The 18654-nt window shown below is 37.6% G+C and overlaps 2 protein-coding genes across 6 annotated transcripts in view; both read left to right on the top strand.

The window, feature by feature from the left end:
• The first annotated feature begins 49 nt into the window (after positions 1 to 49).
• On the top strand, positions 50 to 14088 carry BPNT1 (3'(2'), 5'-bisphosphate nucleotidase 1). 2 transcript variants are annotated; one of them, XM_087717813.1, is made up of 9 exons: positions 50 to 229; positions 4229 to 4353; positions 5643 to 5747; positions 6882 to 6989; positions 7219 to 7267; positions 10422 to 10513; positions 10881 to 11078; positions 11973 to 12078; positions 13451 to 14088. In XM_087717813.1, exons 2-9 carry the CDS (start codon positions 4234 to 4236, stop codon positions 13597 to 13599), a joined length of 927 nt encoding a protein of 308 aa, XP_087573939.1. In that variant the 5' UTR covers positions 50 to 229; positions 4229 to 4233; the 3' UTR covers positions 13600 to 14088. The 2 variants fall into 2 exon arrangements, with proteins under 2 accessions (XP_087573939.1, XP_013919732.1); XM_014064257.2 differs by having other exon boundaries at positions 50 to 328.
• A 491-nt stretch (positions 14089 to 14579) lies between these two features.
• Positions 14580 to 18654, top strand: part of EPRS1 (glutamyl-prolyl-tRNA synthetase 1) — a 42989-nt gene continuing 38914 nt past the window's right edge. For all 4 annotated transcript variants that reach the window (XM_014064254.2, XM_014064252.2, XM_014064253.2 and 1 more), the window contains exons 1-2: positions 14580 to 14706; positions 17226 to 17310. In XM_014064254.2, the coding sequence (XP_013919729.2) occupies positions 14664 to 14706; positions 17226 to 17310 (128 nt within the window). In that variant the 5' untranslated portion in view covers positions 14580 to 14663. The remainder of the gene's footprint in view (positions 14707 to 17225; positions 17311 to 18654) is intronic.

The raw sequence follows: 18654 nt of genomic DNA, 5'->3' as shown, positions 1-18654 counted from the left end.
CCCTGGAGTTCGGTCCTCCCCCCTCCTTTGTTAGCTGGGGAGTCTCGCAAGCATCGCCTCTAGATCTGGGTGCCCCGAACCCCGATATCAGTTCAGTTTCGCAGCCCAGAAAAGTGGCTTAATTGTGTAAATGAGTCTTCCCTGTGCATGAATTAGGAACAGACATACATCTAAACGTTATTGGCCAGATATTGGCCAATCTGCCAATAAGGACCCAGTAAAGGACCCGGTAAGTGGGGCGGAGAAAGAATAGGAAATCGGCACTGAGTAATCTCGGCGCGAGCATTCTTGCGAGTGTTTTGTAACAGTGAGACTGCTGGAAAAGGAGGTACGCTGCTATTTTCATTTTTCTCTTGTCCTTTTCGGATTATTTGCTTTTAGATATTCATCGATAGAGGTCTTGTGATAATGAAGGAGGTGTGTGGTGAAATAACACTTTTCTTTCAATCCCGTCGTGCCAATGTCCTCGAATTAGGAAAAGACATATATACAGTCACGGTGGGAGGAGAAAGCAGCCTGGAATTATTCTAGTGGCATGGTCAAGCTCGTATTGTGTTCATTTGAGTGACTAAATGTGGCACAGGTGCTGTTTCTTACATGTATGATAGTTACTATAATGGATTAGAACTTAGAAAACAACCAACAAACATGAGCGGTGTGAACAAGTAGTTCCTGGTGCAATTCTATATATGCCTGTGCAGAAAGTTTTCAGTTAAGTAGCTGTTTTATACATACTTATATTTTGGATAAACGTTTATAATTTTAAAAAGTTCCTGTGTCAGATCAGAAGATTTTGCTTTGGAAGATGGAGTAAAACCATTTTAAAGAAGTTTTGTGCAAATCCTCACCAATATTTTAACCAAATAAAGGAGGTTTGTGGTACTTCATAAATAATATTTTTGGTCCACTGTGATCACTGAATTCATGGGTAAGATTCATCAGTATAACTGCTAAAAAGAAAGAGAATGTAGAGGGAGGAAAGAAGGTAAGAAGGAGAAGAGAAGGAGAGGAGGAGAGCTGAAGATGAAATAGACTATAATATGAGTGTATGGAAAGCAGAAGAGCAAATAAAAATTGAAGAGGCTTGATGGCAAAAGGAATTGATATATTATTGAATACTCAAAAATGCGTGTTAAGATGTACTGGTATACTTTGGATTATATTATATGTATGTTAAAAAATAAAAAAAACTTGACAAAAAAAGATAAAGCAAAAAAAAGTATAACTGATAAAAATAAAGTTGGCACTTCCCATAATATGAGGCGGGGGGGGAGGGAAGTGCTGCTGCACAGCCTAAAATCAGCCTAATAGTTTTTATAAGCATCAATTAAAAGATGAAACACAATAATAAATATGTTCATGTGTGTGAGGCCATTTTATGTTCTGTTCAGGTGTGGTTGTTTCAAAAATGGGTCTTCAGTGCTCACCATATAGTTGTTATGATAAAGGAATATTGAAGGCAATGCAATCCAAATTTCTTTAAAATGGGCTGGATCAGTCCCAGGGCTAATAAGAATATGGGCTTCAAGTTCCACTGCTCAGAATGTTAAATTATCTTTTCTGTAAGTGGGTAGTTTCTTAATTTTTGTTTAAAAGCTAAAGAAACATGCACTTTGTAGAAGAAGAAGACGCAAACTAGATATAGTTCAGATTATGTAAAGTGGCCATGACCCGACAAATGCGCGAATGACAAAAGTGCGCCGACAAAACCGCGGCGCTAAAACCGTGATGTCAAAAGCGCGGCAACAACAGCGCGGCGACAAAAGCGCGGCAACAGAAGCGCGCCGACAGAAGCGCGATTTAAGTTAAGGTAAGGTTTAGGGTTAGGGTTACAGCGCGCTTCTGTCGGCGCACTGTTGTCGGCGCGCTTCAGCGCTCATTCGTTGGCGCGCTTTTGTCGGCGCGGTTTAGTCAGGCGCGCTTTTGTCGTTCGTGCATTTGTGGGTGAACCAAAGTGGCTACATAAAGTCTACAAGGAAGTGGTGAATTGGAAAATAAATTCTGCTTTAAACCAGAAAAACTAGTTGCAAAATGTTAAGACAATAACCAATATTACTGGGAATAAAAAGCAAGCAGATGAAGTGAAGTTTTTCAGCTTCTTTCCCAATGATATAATTTAACAAATTAAATGTAGTTTAAAAGTTGCTAGTTCTCAGATTCCCTTCTCCGTTAACATGAAACTGAAGTTAGGAGTTTTTTTAAAAAAATGTTGCACCATTCACAGTGAGGAAAGAGGATTACTTATGTGATCATTTTCAATATTTATTAACTCCTTTGCATGTCCACAACTACATAAGTTGCCAATTTGCCATACTAATGAAATCTTAGTTTTCTCAATGTTTGAGGAATAGACAAGGACATATGTTTCTACTGAAGCTTATAGACCGTTGTTTACTTACTCTTGGGCTTGGCATGCTTTCAACTAGGTGAAACTACAAAAAAGTTTGGCTTAGTGCAATACATGAACCAGAACCTCCCACTCTTCAGAAGAGTTCTAAAGGAAGTTAGATGGGGAATATAGTACAGGATTACTTCTGATCCTCTCCATCAACATGAGGCTGCCAGGATAAAGGGAAATTGGTCACAGTAAAAAGTTTATGTTTGCAATTCTATAATGTGAGAAGAAAGTTGATAACAAATCTTCATATGCATCTTCGTTGGAGTTGCACATTAAATCAAATCAAACTATGTATGATTATTAGTAGTGGTCGGTTCCGGATCTCGGTGTAAACGGGGCCCGGCATCCACCACATGAATGCGCGCAGCGTGCACATGCGTACTTACCACCTGCAACGCTCCGTGACACCTCTGCGATGCTCCAGCTGCTTGGCGGAGCATCGCACAGGTGCCATATGCTCCATGCGCATGCGCAGAAGCCCTGAAGAACTCTAATACCGGTAAGGAGCGTGGGTGGGTGGGTGGCCCCTCCATAGAACCGTACTGGAATGGTATCCGGTGCTCTGGGCAGGCCCAGAAAATTGGGGCTTACTCAAATAAGTTTGGCAAAGCAAATCATGACACAGTGAAATATTGTATATAAATCCAATTTGTATTGCTTTACTGCATACCTCACTTACTGACAATCATTCAGTGACTATTCAAAGTTATAACACCTGCTCTTGTTTACTTATATCTTACCATAGACTTTAGTAAATGGAAAACAGTGGAAAACTGGTCCTGTAAAAACAATCCAATTTATTACTTCATATTATTACATAACATTGGCAGCAAATAAAAAATATTCAGTTTGAAGAATGGATGCAGATTGGGGTTTAAACATCCAGTTACATTGGTGATACAATGGTTAGAATGCATTATTTCAGGCTAACTCTGCCTACAGTCAGGACTTTGATCCTTACCAGCTCATTATTGACTTAGGCTTCCATCCTTTTGAGGTTGATAAAACAAGGATCAGATTGTTGAGGACAATATACTGACATTTGTAGACTGCTCAGAGAATGCTATAAAGCACTATGAGGGGGTATGTAAGTCTAAGTGGTATTGCTATATTTTATATAGAGAAGGTGAAATCATTACTTTAACCAAGCACAAAGAAGCAAGTGTTAAATCCTAACACTAATTCTTTATGAGACTTTAACATTTCAGAAATAGTGCTACCTGAAGCATCTGTTTCTGTGCTTCACTTTTCCTGAAATTCCCAGCTTCTTGGAAACTCTAAATCATGGAACTTCAAACCTTAGAAAACTCCAAAACTTTGAGGGAGCAATATAAAACTCATGGCAACTTTGCTCTTTGCCTTTAAAAAATCAGATTCATCTTTTTTCATAAGAGGAAGGAGTATCATCCCTTCTGTATGTGACAGATAAAATCTCTACCTCATGAAGATGGTGGATTGGTATCATCCCTCCAAGGTAGACCATATTAAAAAAAACCTTGGTTGTCCTTCAAGGCCACTGCCTATGTTCTCTACATTTGGAAATGTCTGAGCCAGATGCTTGAAACTAAAAAGCAGACTATTAAATTCCTAACAGGCTTCTTTTTGAAAGAAGGAGATATAATTAAAAGATTTGTAATAATTATAATCTATATTTTGACTTCATAACTACATGGGTATTTCTGAAGTGTCTTCTACTGCTAAAAATGATTTCTAATCAAAAAGATTCTTTAATCTTTTCCAATGTAAGTCAGGGCCCAAAGGTATTTCTTTCATAAGAAAATTGTGCTACTTACAAGATTGCCTTTGTTTTCTTTTGTTTTTTCTATGTAGTAATCATGGCTTCTAATCCAAGTGTATTGTTGCGTCTTGTGGCCTCAGCATATTCTGTGGCTAATAAAGCGGGAACCATTGTCAGAAAAGTTATGTCTGGAGGAGAACTGGACATAGTGGAGAAGGTAAATGATCAGTAGCATCCTATGTGTTTCCAGTTGGAACTTATGTATCCAAATAAAGAAGAATTAATTGCTGCTGGTATAACGTGCAGAACAAATTTTGTGCGTCTGTGCTCAAAAGTAAGGCTTGTAGTGTTTAATAAGGCTTGCCCAGTAATAAGGGTGTTTAGCATTGTAGCCTCATTTATTTTAGATGTAGGCACAAATAATTTGGTGCAAGCAAGTATCCTTCTGGATTCACTCTTTGAAATAATGATTGCTCAAAGTGTCAGTACAACTTAGTCTTTGCATGCCCAGACAACATCTGCTGGAATAGCCATTAAAAGGGCTCATCAAATATTTTATAACTCTATCATCAATATTAATCATTTAGAGACATCTCATTTGCTGACATGCTATATATAAAGTTTTATAGCTCTTAAAATAATCTATAATATGTCTGTGATTTTGTCTTCCGGTTTCCCAGTTACTTTGAATAGTCTTTATGAGAGTAGAGAAAAATGACTAAACTTTCTTGCTTTTCAGGATGTTAAAATATTTAAAATATCTAACAACCTGTATTAGGGCCAAGAAATGTGTGGATCTCCATTTACTGAAGTACAATTCCAACAACCTTAGCCAGCCTGGCTATTTCTGAGAGATGCTGAAAATTGTACAGAAATATCTAGAGTTTTCTCATACAGAACTGAAAAAGCAAAAATAATTGGTCCATATTTATTATATTTTATTCCTTTTGAACTGAAAAAGCAAAAATAATTGGTCCATATTTATTATATTTTATTCCTTTTGCTCCAAGGCCTTATCTTTATCCTCACAATGCCTTTGAAGATACTGGCTGACTTAATTTTACCCAGTCAGAAAAAAAAACAGGATTTAAGCTTTGGTCTCTCCAGTCACATTCCAGCATTCTAATATTACACAGTATGTTGTGTAATTATACTTCATGTATACATATACATATACATATACATACACACACACACACACACACACACACACACAAACACACACATACATATTCATTGAATGAATGAATGAATGAATGAATGAATGAATGAAGTAAAAATAAAGTAAAATTTTTTTCTGAGGAAGAATATCTTAAAATATTTACCCAGTGCATGACAGTAAGATGATACATACAATTGAAAACATACACAACCCCTAGGATTTTCTCAATAACCAAATACATATTGCAAAATTTCCAGTAATTTTACATCTTCCTAATGATAACACAATTATTTTAGCCAAGATGTTATTTTGATTATAAATTGACCAGGTTTCTTTTTTAATAGTGTGGAGCTAATGACCTCCAGACTAAAGCTGATCGCTTGGTACAGATGAGCATTTGTTCGTCCTTGGTTCTGAACTTTCCTAAGGTGACAATCATAGGTGAAGAGGTGAGGAGTCAGCATGTTCTTTTGTACTTGTTTGATTCGATACACTACCTTTATCCTCTTAAAAAAAAACAAAACCCTAACCACTACCAACCAGTGAGAAAAAACTGTTGATAAATTGCACCCCAGTCTCTCCACCATTTTTCTTCCATATGACCATGACTGCTGTTTCATACATTTATAGGTAACTTGCGTTCAAATACTGTAATAAGAAGTCTTAACTAGTCATATGGGGATTACAAGACTAGAATAGATTTGACAGCAGCAGCTATATGTAATATTATTTACTTAGAAATAAAAAAAACTTTCCAACTACCTTGGAATTTGTTTGTTTATTCAAACATTTCTATATCTGCCCATCTCACAACAGTGACTCTGCAAAAATTAAAGCCACTATAAAAATATACTATAATCCACAATTAATGATAGCAGTTGGGAGTGGAATTTTCATTGCTAAGTGATACGGTTGTAAAGTCATGAGATTGCAGTGCCATCCCCAAGTTCAAACAGTCTTTGAATAAGAAGTCATTGAGGACAGTTAAAAACTGATTTTTTAATATGTGTTCAGCAGAGTCCTTGATCTCAAATGGCTCATGGATTTAAACATTTAGGTAGGACCACCAATTCAGTGGCATCTGAATTTGGGGTCTTACCTAACAAGATTCATCTCTCTTAGTTTGGTGTTTAGTCTCCATGCTTTAAACATTACAGAAACTTGTTAGCATTTAACGTTATTGAAATTTCTCTCCGCTCTACTTTATTTTTCATTACAAACATCTGCTCTATTTTATTTTTCATTACAAACATTTGTAATGTGTGCATTTAATGAAGAATGTTACTTATATTGCATTTTCAGCTGTAGCAGTAAGACTATTTTTGCAACTTATTCTTTGGATTAACACTGTTTAGCAATCATTGCAACTAAATTATAATCAATTGTAACCAATTCTGCAGCCAATGTTACAGGCCCATCTGTATAGACTTTTGCTGATAGTTTTGGAATGTTACAGCACTAAAAAGTCCAGCTTTCAAAAACTTCTCTTTCATTAAAATTATTTAAACTTGCCTCTAGTTGGCTAAGAAATGAATAAGCATTTTTGACTTTAACTGTGCATAGTCTTTTTAAAAAAAATCAAGGATCTTCCCTTTGAAGAAGTCAGTGAAGACTTACTTGAGAAAAGCCAATGTGAGGAGATACTGAAGCAAATCTGTCCACCGCAGTATACTGCTATAAAAGAGGAAGAGGTATTTAAAAGGGTTAATTTTTTTAATAATCCCTGATTTATTTTCCAGACAGTAACAACTGCTGGATGAGAATCATTAATCACTATGGGGTGGAATGAATTGTGATTTGAGAAGTGATTGACTATTTATGAGTCCACTGCAGCTGGGCAGCCACTGCAGCCTAGTAATGATTTACTCTCCACACTTTCCGCTTTTGAAACTTTCTACTTTTCTTTTGTTTCCTTCAAAGCTTGTTATATGGGTTGATCCTCTGGATGGAACAAAAGAATATACTGAAGGTTTGTTCTTTGTTTCTTTGGTGAGAGGTTATTTATAGCATTTATAGATTTGAGGACAAAACTATCCACAATTGTCTGGCTTCTAGATTAATATCTATCATTAATGCATGACCATATGATATATAGAAGTCGCGGTCACCCTTTAAAAGTTTGGAAGTACAATACAAAGTGTGCAATCAGAATAGATCATTGAATGATTCATTCCTTATTGTTGACTGAGGCCCAGCTTTTCCTTAGCAGGGCTTTTACACTATAAATGTATGTGAATGTCTTTTTGTGCTAGAAGCTATCACATAAAACAGTAACCACCACATTTTATCTGTTTTAATTATTATATTTTTGTAAGGAATCAAGGATATCTATGAGGTTCTCTCTCTCCTCTAAGATGGGGTACATTAAGCTGAGAATTAATCTCTCTCACTTCTTGGCAAATAGATGGGGAAGAAATTGAGGTAGTGACAAGTTTTATCTTCCTGGGCTCCAAGATCACTGCAGATTGGGACTGCAGCCAAGAAATTAAAAGACACTTGCTCCTTGGGAAGAAAGCTATGGCAAATCTAGACTAAAAAGCAGAGACATCACCTGCCAACAAAAGTGTGTATAGTCAAGGCTATGGTTTTTTCCAGTTGCAATGTATGGCTGTGAAAGTTGGATCATAAGAAAGGCTGAACGCCTTTGAATATGGTGCTGAAGAAGAGTCCTGCGATTCCCTTGGACTGCAAGGTGATCAAACCGGTCAGTCCTAGAGGAGTTCAACCCTGACTGCTCTCTAGAAGGCCAGATCCTGAAGATGAAACTTAAATACTTTGGCCACCTAATGAGAAGGAAGGACTCACTGGAGAAGGGCCTAATGCTGGGAAAGATTGAGGGCAAAAGAAGAAGGGGATGACAGAGAATGAGGTGACTGGATGGAGTCACTGAAGCAGTAGGTGTGAGCTTCAATGGACTCCAGAGGATGGTAGAGGACAGGAAGGCCTGGAGGAATGTTGCCCATGGGGTCGCGATGGGTCGGACACAACTTTGCAACTAACAACAGCAACAAGCTGAGAATTATGCACCATAAAGCAAGTCCAGAACCTTTGTTTTATATAGTTTTAGTGATTCAGGGACATGATGGTTAGCATTTTTTTAGGATTGCATTAGGAAGTTTTTGAGTTCTAATAGAAAGTTCACCCAATTGGTTATTCCAGAGATAGAAAATTGGAAGTGATGTCTAGATACTTAAACTACTTAACCTGATAAAATGGATTTTTGTTAATTTCTCATGTAACAATGAACTTAAAAGGCCTTTAAGGGACAGTTTGTTGTATAGGTAGTCCTTGACGTATCATTGTAGTTTGGACCAGAAAATCAGTCATTGAGCAAAGCAGTTGTTAAGCGAGATTCCCATGTGACTGCTTCACTCTCTAATGGTGAAGCATTCCTTCCCAACACTCCGGGTTGCGGTTAAGCAATCTTGGGTTGCGATCCATAAAAAAAAATACTTCAGCTGTTTTGAACTATGGAACTGCTAAAAGTTCCAGTCAACATAGTGGTAAGGGATGCTGAAAATAATGATTCAGCAATGTCTGAATGATTATAGATTTCCCATTTGTCCTACACAAACATACCGTATTTTTCAGAGTATAAGACACACCAGAGTATAAGATGCATCAAGGTTTTGGAGAGGCAAATTTTTTAAAAAAAGTTTTTGCCCTCTGTAGACCTCTCAAAAATGGCCCCATTTTTCACAAAAATGGGCCCATTTCTTTTTTAAAAGAAGGCATGAATAGCTTTTAGGACGCTTGTAGAGTGCTCCTGGGTGGTGCCCCCCCCCTAAAATGAGCAAAAAATGGTCAATTTTTCACAAAAATGGGCCCGTTTTTTTGTCAAAAAATTGCATGCATAGCCTTTAGGAGGCTTATAGAGGTTCACCCACAAATGCACGCCGACAAAACCGCGGCGAGAAAACCGCGATGTTCAAATCGCGCCCACATAGGCGTGCCGACAAAAGAGCGCCATCAACAAACAACGCGAAAACAACATAAGAACCCTAAACCTAACCCTTACCCTAACCCTTACCCTAACCCTTACCCTAACCCTTACCTTAACCCTAATCACGCTTCTGTCGGTGCTCTTTTGTGGGCGCGCCTTTGTGGGCGAGCTGTTCATGTGGTTTATCGCCATGGTTTTGTTGGTGCGCATTTGTCGGGTCACGGCTTATAGAGTGTTCCTTGGGGCGGAGGGGGGCAAAATTGAGCAAAAAACAGTCCATTTTTCACTCATTTCTCCCCAGTCCCCAGGAGCACTCTGAAAGCCTCCTATAGGCTCTGCACAGCCATTTTGGTGAAGGGGGCAGAGTTTTGGGAGGCAAAAAAATGCTGTGTTCAGTGTATAAGATGCACCCAGATTTTCAGCCCCTTTTTTGAGGGGAAAAAGGTGCGTCTTATATTCTGAAAAATACAGTACTATGAATTAAATGCAGTCAGGCTTATCTCTTGCACACAAGTAACATCAGAATTATTTAGTTGTTGTTCTGTAATTGAAACAGGCACAAATCAGGGCTCCCCCCCTCCTTATTTCTAATTGCTATTTTCATTGCCTCTGGAATTTTTCTTTTAGCTATATGGGGATCCAGAAAACTGAAAAAGCATCACAAAGATACTTGCAAATTACTTCTTAATGTAACAATAGATACAACTGGGATTGTATGACAATGTATTATAGTCGGTGTTCTACTGAATTGATGTCCTTGGCAATTTTGCTTGGTTAGAAATCACGAAATGTTCCATGGATTTGATACCGGAGAGTAGTGAACTGGAAAATAACTTGTTAAAGCAAGGCAGGTGTGGGTTCTACTTTATTGTTTAATGAAATGGAAGAAAAATGACCTTGAATAAAAAAATGCAGCAAGTTTCTGTACTATACTGTATTATAACATGCAAAACTTTAATGAGAGTTTGTTTTGGTTTTAGCTTTGTGTATTGACTGATGTTTAGCATAATGTAAACCCAACCAGTTGTGGCTTATTTAACAAACATACTTAAGCAACTAGTGTATAAGCATGATCAAATATAAACAGTCACTGAAATTATAAAGTATCATGTAAGTCAACTGTAAAATATTAGAAAAATCTTGATTTTCATTTCCATTGACAGATGTTTATCTCTTTCAGGCCTTCTTGACCATGTAACAGTTCTTATTGGTATTGCTTATCAAGGAAAAGCTATTGCAGGGGTCATCAATCAACCATATTACAACTATGAAGTAGGAAATGCTTTAATTTCTTAATGTTCTTCTATTTTACTGCATATCACTTCTAATTAATTAGAATAATGGGGTTACTTAGAAGGAGGAATGGTCCTTTTTTCCTGTTTAAATTGCCCTAGTTAAAAGGATGTACACCCATGTCAGATTTAGGACCAGCATAAATCCAAATTTCAGATTTCATATACTGTAGGAGATGACCAGTCTGAGCCCGAGGGATGTGTCAGTCTCAAATCCCTTCACGCCTCTAAGTCCACCCAACATTGAATTCCATTGATTTTTATCTGCCGGCTCAACCATCATATATATTTACTCCTTTTGTTTATTTTTCAAAATAGAAACTAGAATGTTCAAATATTTTTTTCAGGCAGGTGCAGATGCAGTTCTAGGCAGAACAATATGGGGAATCCTTGGTTTGGGTGCCTTTGGATTTCAGCTGAAAGAGGTACCAGCTGGACAGCATATCATTACCACCACAAGATCACATAGCAGCAAGATGGTAAATGATTGCATTAGTGCAATGAAGCCTGACAGTGTGGTGAGAGTTGGAGGTGCTGGTAATAAGGTATGGACACCCCTACATTTTAATGCCATGATAATAGGGTTAATTTTTTTAAAGTACAAGACGAGACTTTCATTTTTATAGTAGTGTCCCAGACAAAGTTTTCCAATAGGTGATGCACAACTTGCAATTTGATTTCAACCACATTGTGTGGGTGGGGCATAGGAATTATGGACATAATGTTATTAATTGCTTTGGCTTCTTTGGGATTTTAATTATTTACATATCAACTCTCAAGGTGGTAGAAATTCTTAAAAGAGTGGCTTAGAAATGGATCAATACTTTCTTTAGCAATAATAGTTATAGTTTACTTTATTGTCATTGCACCTCATACAATCAAATTAAATACCATCTTCAGTGTACATTATACATAAAAAATAAAACAAAAACACATATCCTTCACATTCTATACAATTGAATTGAAAACCCCTGATATTGCATGTCCTTACCTCATCAAGAATGTTTTTCTATAAGCTATAACCTAATTAAAAGGTTAATGGTAAATTTTACCACTTGAATCATAATATCTTTATAATCCAAAAATGTGCATAAATATATGTATAGAGAATCTATCTATCTATCTATCTATCTATCTATCTATCTATCTATCTATCTATCTATCTATCTATCTATCTATCTATCTATCTACCTACCTACCTACCTACCTACCTACCTACCTACCTACCTACCTACCTACCTACCTACCACCTATCTACCTACCTACCTACCTTCCCATACACCCACACCCCCACACATGCTATATATAAGAGCAAAGGAAAAAGGCCATAGAAAGTAATCAAGAACTAAAACATTGATCTGTATGTAAACTTATTACTTATCTTTAAAAACATTGCATATGTGCATATTAAACAACTCAGGTTGTTTTATTTGTATAAGATCATTCAACTTGTTGAAGGCAAAGCTTCTGCTTATGTATTTGCCAGTCCTGGATGCAAGAAGTGGGATACATGTGCACCAGAGGCTATTTTGCATGCAGTTGGAGGTAAGTTAGTAAATGCATCGGAGAAATAGAAACAAGGAGATGTATAAATATTTCTCTTTGTAAAGCGATATAACAAAGAGGCCAACGATGCTAACTTAAACCTAGTATTTTAAAAATATGTTTATATTCTTTTCAATTAAGCGTACAGAAATATTTATTGGATTAATATATGTTATTTCCTAGCTGATGGTCATCCCTGCTACTTTTCTTTCTGTAGCTGGACAATAGTTTAACAATGATTGCTCTTTTGTATTTTTACTCTTCTTAATTGTGTGATATAATTATAGTGATAGTGATTATATAGTTATGTGATAGTGATATTTTTTGCCTGTACGTGCCAATAAGTATACATAAGGTATTTAGATTTAAATTTAAGATTTCTTTGATTCATATCTGTTGACATTGACAGATATGAAAAGAAATAAAAAGCAATTTCTAAATTTTTAAAATATAAACAAATAAATAAGAAAACAAAAGTTGGCAATTATGCTATTATAGAATTCTTGGGCTCTGCAACCTGTGAAAATTGTTTGGAAATAAGTGCTTCAGAACCCAAAAGAACACAAAACCCTGCTCTTATCTTTTAAAATATGCTGTTATTATTTATAGCAATAGTAATAGCACTTAGACTTATATACCTCTTTACAGTGCTTTACAGCCTTCTCTAAGCAGTTTACAGAGTCAGCATATTTTCCTCAACAATTTTAGTTCTCATTTTACCCACCTTGGAAGGATGGAAGGCTGAGTCAACCTTGAGCCTAGTGAGATTTGAAATGCCAAATTGCAGGCAACCGGCAGTCAGCAGAAGTAGCCTGCAGTACTGGACTCTAACCATTTTACCACCAAGGCTCTAGGTTTCTAGGAAAGTCTGAAAAAAGTTGTAGTTACTTTAAAAATCATATTAATTAAGAGTTAATTTCTTAAAACATGTATGTTTTAAAGAAAATGAAGAAATACTTCTCTAATTGTAAGATGTCTTAAGCACGGCTTCAAAATAATTTTCAGAGTAAGCATAATCTTGCAAATAGATAACTATTAATTTTCCAGCTAATCCATTATTGCTTTTTTATGAGATATGGTGGTATCGGAGGTTGATGTGTGTATAAAAGATCTAACTTTAAACACCCAAGTTCAGAAGAATTATACTGATTTTGATGCCAGTTTTGTGTATTAAAGCACGTTAATTATATTGTGTATTAACCTGTTATGCTGAAACATAAGGAAAAATTCAAATTTAGCCAACTATAATTTGGAAAAGGAATGTTCAGTTTTTATGAATTACTTTTAATTGTTTGTTCTTTTGCAGAAATACAGATACTGTGTCTAAATCCATTCAAATCTAGAGTTATGTTTTTCTTTTCTTTCTTCACAGGCAAACTTACTGATATTCATGGGAACTTTTTTAATTATAATAAAGAGGTCAAACACATGAATTCAGGAGGAGTCCTTGCTACTTTAAAAAATCATGACTATTATGCCAGTCGAGTTCCTGAGGCAGTCAAAGAAGCCCTTGTGCCATAAAAATGTGCATAAGATTGTACATTCCATTTGGCTGGAAAGACCTTCTTAACTGAAATAAATTGTGATTTTTGATAGGGTCACACTTTGGACCAGTTCCATGATCTTTAGTCTTTAATAAAATTGTCCAGTTACCCTAATGCTTATTAATATCATATATGTTCACCTATATAATTATCAACTCCTATTAAATTATTCAATCTATTTGATTTGAAGAAAAAAAAATAAACCAATTACTTCAATTGACTTTTCTTATGCAAGCCTCACACATGTATGCATCATGTGAAGGGATCATTTTGTCTAGCTAGCTAGCTAGCTAGCTCTTTTGTTTATATATACATGGATGTATGGGATGTATGTCAGTTTTGTGCCTAATTTTCACCTCCTCCATTTTCACGTGAGATGTTTATATGGAGAAATCTGGAAATATACCTATTTTAGCTTTTATACTCTGAAAAATACGTTCTTGAAATAAAATTATAATTTTGTTGATACTTTTGTGAAGTTTTTATTTGTAGATTGTAATTGTTTTGATCTCTGTTAAAAGAGAGCTCTTTTCCTGGTTTATTCCAGTACGTTTGACAGATAGTTCTGAACCTGGAAAACTAGCAATTTGAATTCCTCTGCATTGCATCTGAAAACAGGTGCAGCTCTCAGAAACAGCTGGTGCGGGACAAATGTGTGGCAGAGTCGGTCCCTTTTAGTGACGGATGTTTCTGAAGACTAAAAAAGGGGCTCAGCTTTTCAGTCTTGGTCAAGCTCAACAGGAGCAAACCTGAGCTTCATTCTGTTGGGTCTAATTAAGGGCTACACGAAACGTGCTTGGAAATAGCCTCGCAGCGCGTTCCGCAAACCCAACTTGGAATCGGGCGTTGCAGCTCCTGAGAGGAAAAACTCCAAGGGGCGTCCGCGGGCGGGCGGGAGGCGAAGGCGTGGCGAGGCTATGACAAGTTGGGAGGCGGGACCGGGGCGGGACTAGAGCCTGATTGGAGAAGGGGAGGGCGGTCTCGGCCCTCGCAACCGTGTCGCATTCCTTCTCGGTTCTTTCTCCTAGTGCCGCTGCTGGAATGGCGCTGAGCCTCACTGTCAACCCCGGCGATTTGCCTCTCGGTAAGGAATTCCCGCTCCTGTTGCCCGAAATACATGCCGGTTGTGCGCGGCTCAACCTTCACCCCCACCCGCCCCAGCTCGCCCTAATCTCCCCTTCCACGGCGCAAGTGTTGCTGCCATGTTGCATCAGGCACCGTCCGCGAGAGGCCATTGGCCGACTCTTCTTCATTCATCCACCTCTTTCTCTTTCGTTAAAGCCGGTTCCTGGACAAAGCGACGGGCGGAAGGGCTCCTGTCATCTGGGACGGGTGTTTGTGTGGGGCTAACAAAAGGTCGTTGGGGAGGAGGCTGAGAGGATGAATTCACAAGGGCTTTTGAGGCTTTTGACATGGATAGAGACGCGGATCAGGAGGTCCAGACGTTCAGTGGAGGTGGGGATTAGAGAGAAAGCACTGACACGTGGCACAGATTGTGGGAGACTCTATGGAGGAGTAAATGTAGGCCATAGGCGTTTTTCACCCACTAACTTGCGTATCTGGGTTATCTTCATCCCCCTGCCCAGTCAGACTCATGCTTATGCAGAAAAGTCGAATTTTGGCTTCACTTGCCAACGAGGTGTGGCTTCTCAATGTAGTAGTAGTGAATGTAGTAGTGTCACTGAAGATGGCATTTAATTTCATTGTACGAGGTGCAATGACAATAAAGTAACTAAACTAAAAAACCCAGATCAGTTATCACATGGATAGTTAAATTTGTGTTAATATGCTGATTGCCTGCTGCATTTTTCCCCAACCACAACATTGCCTGGTCACTTTCTTCTTGGTCAATAGTCAAGTTTGTTTACATTCTGCTGCTTAAATGTTTTGGATTTTAAAATGAAAGTCAAAATATCAAGTTATGCTTTGAATATGTTGCATTATAGATTATATTTCCCACTCTAAGGTTATGTGATTTTCCTAGTTTTGTGATCGTTTTGGATATTAACTGTTATCTAGAATAGTGTAGAGTTATTTGGATATAAGCCCTGCTGAATGTAATAAGATGTGGCAGTGACATAATGGGTTAACATTATAAAACAGAATATAGTCTACAGATGAAAATGAGAAAATGAGAAAAAAATTAAAATATAACAATCTGATAAAAGTAACAGTGACTACTGCACCTTTAAACATTTACTTTACATGGTTTTGTAGCATAACCTCTTAGTAAAAGTTCTTTAAATGTATTTCTTTTTAAAATCTGAGCTGCCATAGGCATAGTAGGGTGTACTTCAAGAGCATTTATGCTTAATCATGGAATTTCTAGGTGTGTAATTTTAGCTTGTCATTCTGCATCCCAAAGAGACTGTAGAGTAGCTTGAAATAAATAATCTTGCCTGCAGTGATGCTTCTTAATTGAATTTTCAGTTTTGCATACATATAGCATAACATATAGTTATATATTTTTCTACAACATTAAATAATGACTTAGAAAGATGAAATTCTACTGGCTCTCTTGAGTTCAGCTCAACTTCTGATAATATGATGTGTGAGTCTCATCAATAAGCTGGAAGTGATAAGCTGCCGTTTTATCAGAATTTTTCCCAGTCTGGCTTATAGGTGTGGGACTTCCCAGTGGTCTTCCATTAAAGTGCTAACCAAACTCACCCATATCTTGATTTTTTCAAAGTCAACTAGAATCTGATGTTGCTGCTGTGGTACCTTTGTGGGAATTTGTACATTGCAGTCAGGAGTAGATTTTTGAGAAAGATTTGATTTGGAAATTTAACACATCTTTATTACTTTTATCTAATACAACATTACAGTAGGGTAGTTTCTTATTGTAATCCAAGTACTATAATAATTTTTCAGAATTGTTTACAATATTGAAATTTCAAGAATTTCCATAATTTGGCATATGTGTACCTGGAAGCTTCAGTAAATTTTTGAGAACTTGGTATTGCTAGGCTTCAGCTTCAAGTTCCAGCCTTCACTGCTGCTCAGTAAACCTCATTTTGGGATTCTCTTCTTCCCATAAATGTATTGGAAATCACTCTGCTTTTTCTAAAAAGATGAGACTTAAATTCCCCTACATTATTTCTCCTATGTCAATCCATTCCCAAGTTCCCACAGCTGTTAACTCTCTACTTTACATGTAGAGAGCACATATTCATATCAATGAGACTTAACCCCTTAGGCCCATGAAATTTTTATTTATATATTTATTTGACATATAAACTAGTCCATTCTCATTGATTCTGAACAATGTTCAACAAAAACAAACTGGCAAATGATTATCTCAGTAATTAAAACAAAAACATACCCAACATGACCTCAGCATGAATACTGCAGCCTGTCAGTTCCATGGAAGGCATGGAAGTGATGGTGCACTGCTCTGGCAACTTTTTTTTTGCCAAGGGTGGGGTGGGGCCTTCTCTTGCTTTACATTTTAGACCTTCTCTTTAATACTGAAAAGATTGTTGACAATTGATACAATGTTAATGTTTTCCTGACTGGTAAACTTCAGGTAAAAGAGGAAATGCTATGAGAATTTAAAAAAAAAATCTATCTGTGAAATAAGCCATCTTGTAATCATTTTAGGAGCATTGCTGACTGTAGAACATGTAAAGGATCATGTTAAAATTTCAGTTGAAGAAGGCAAAGAAACCATTCTACGAATATCTGAGTAAGCTTTTTGCAGTTATTGCTTTTCAAATTTAATTACTATGATATTGATACTGTTAAGAAAATGAAGAAAGGCTGTGTTCATTACCCTGAAGGATGAAATGTAATTATTACACTTCTTAATACTTACTAATCATTTCTGCATGACTTTTATATATATACATACACTCTCAAATAATTTTTTTTCAGATAGATGTGATAACTTTTACCTTTTTTTCTTGGAATCCTACTGTGGAACTGACATTAGATTCAAATAATGCTTTTGTAAATTTTTCCTATTGAATTTCTCCAGTGGTATAATAGTTGCTGTGAGATCTGGTAGTCTGATATGGATTTTAAGGAGCAGGGAATATAAAATTCTAAAATGGATTTGTGACTGATATGGGTGGTTATATCTTGGGTTGTACATCTAGAATGTCATTCTTTTCTATCTCACTTTTCCATTTTTGGAGGGTGATAAGATCTCATTGTGTTTTCCCTAAAACTAATAACCTTCTGCTATAATAGTGGTAAAAGAAAAAGTCATTTGATATGAACTTAATTGCAGTGACATGCGGTGAGGTTTACGGTTGGTGGGGCAAGAGCAGGGTGGCGGCGAGAAGCAGCGTCCCCGCTGCGGTGCCCGACAGAAGCATCTCGCATTTATGTCTGCCGTAGATGCGAGACGCCTCTGTTGAACACAGCGGCGGGGACGGAGGGGGTAAGGCGGCGGAGCATGGCGGTGGCAAGAAGCAGTGTCCCTGCCGCTGTCCTTGACAGTGGCGTCTCGCGTCTATGTCCACCATAGACGCGAGACGCCTCTGTCAGACACAGCGGCGGGGACAGAGGGGGCGAGGGGCGAGGCGGCAGCCGGCGAAGAAAGGGAAGAGGAGGAGGAGGAAAGGGAGAGGGGAGCAGGATGGGGCTCCCGGTGGGGGGGAGAGGAGAAAGGGAAGGGGGGCACAGTAGGCAAAAGAAAGAAAGGGCCAGCCCGCCAGCAGAGGCGGGTAAAAGACCCGCCTCTGCTGGCGGACTGCCCCTCTCTTCTCAAACAAGCTGCCCTCCCTGCCTCTACCTCTTCCCTCTTGTCTCAAACAAACTCTCTCTCAAATTGAGAGAGAGTTTGTTTGAGTGAAGTGAAGAAAGAAACACACACACCCCCACGCGCGCACACACACACACAAATTATTTACAATAAAAAATTACTTACAAATTACAATAATTTTGAATTTCTTCCCTCTCCCTCCGTCTGACCCACATACCTTTTCCAGCTGTGTCACAGAGGATTTCAACTCTCCTCTTGTCTGCCATGATGAAAATGTAAAAAATGTAAAAAGAAAAAGGCAAAAGCTGCTGCTGACAGAGC

This window comes from Thamnophis sirtalis, unplaced genomic scaffold (genome assembly GCF_051295495.1).
Source record: "Thamnophis sirtalis isolate CommonGarterSnake01/CBP01778 unplaced genomic scaffold, rThaSir2_p1.2 scaffold_6, whole genome shotgun sequence".
NCBI lineage: Eukaryota > Metazoa > Chordata > Lepidosauria > Squamata > Natricidae > Thamnophis > Thamnophis sirtalis.
Note: the sequence above shows the minus strand (reverse complement) of the source record. Positions and strands in the feature narration are given on the sequence as shown.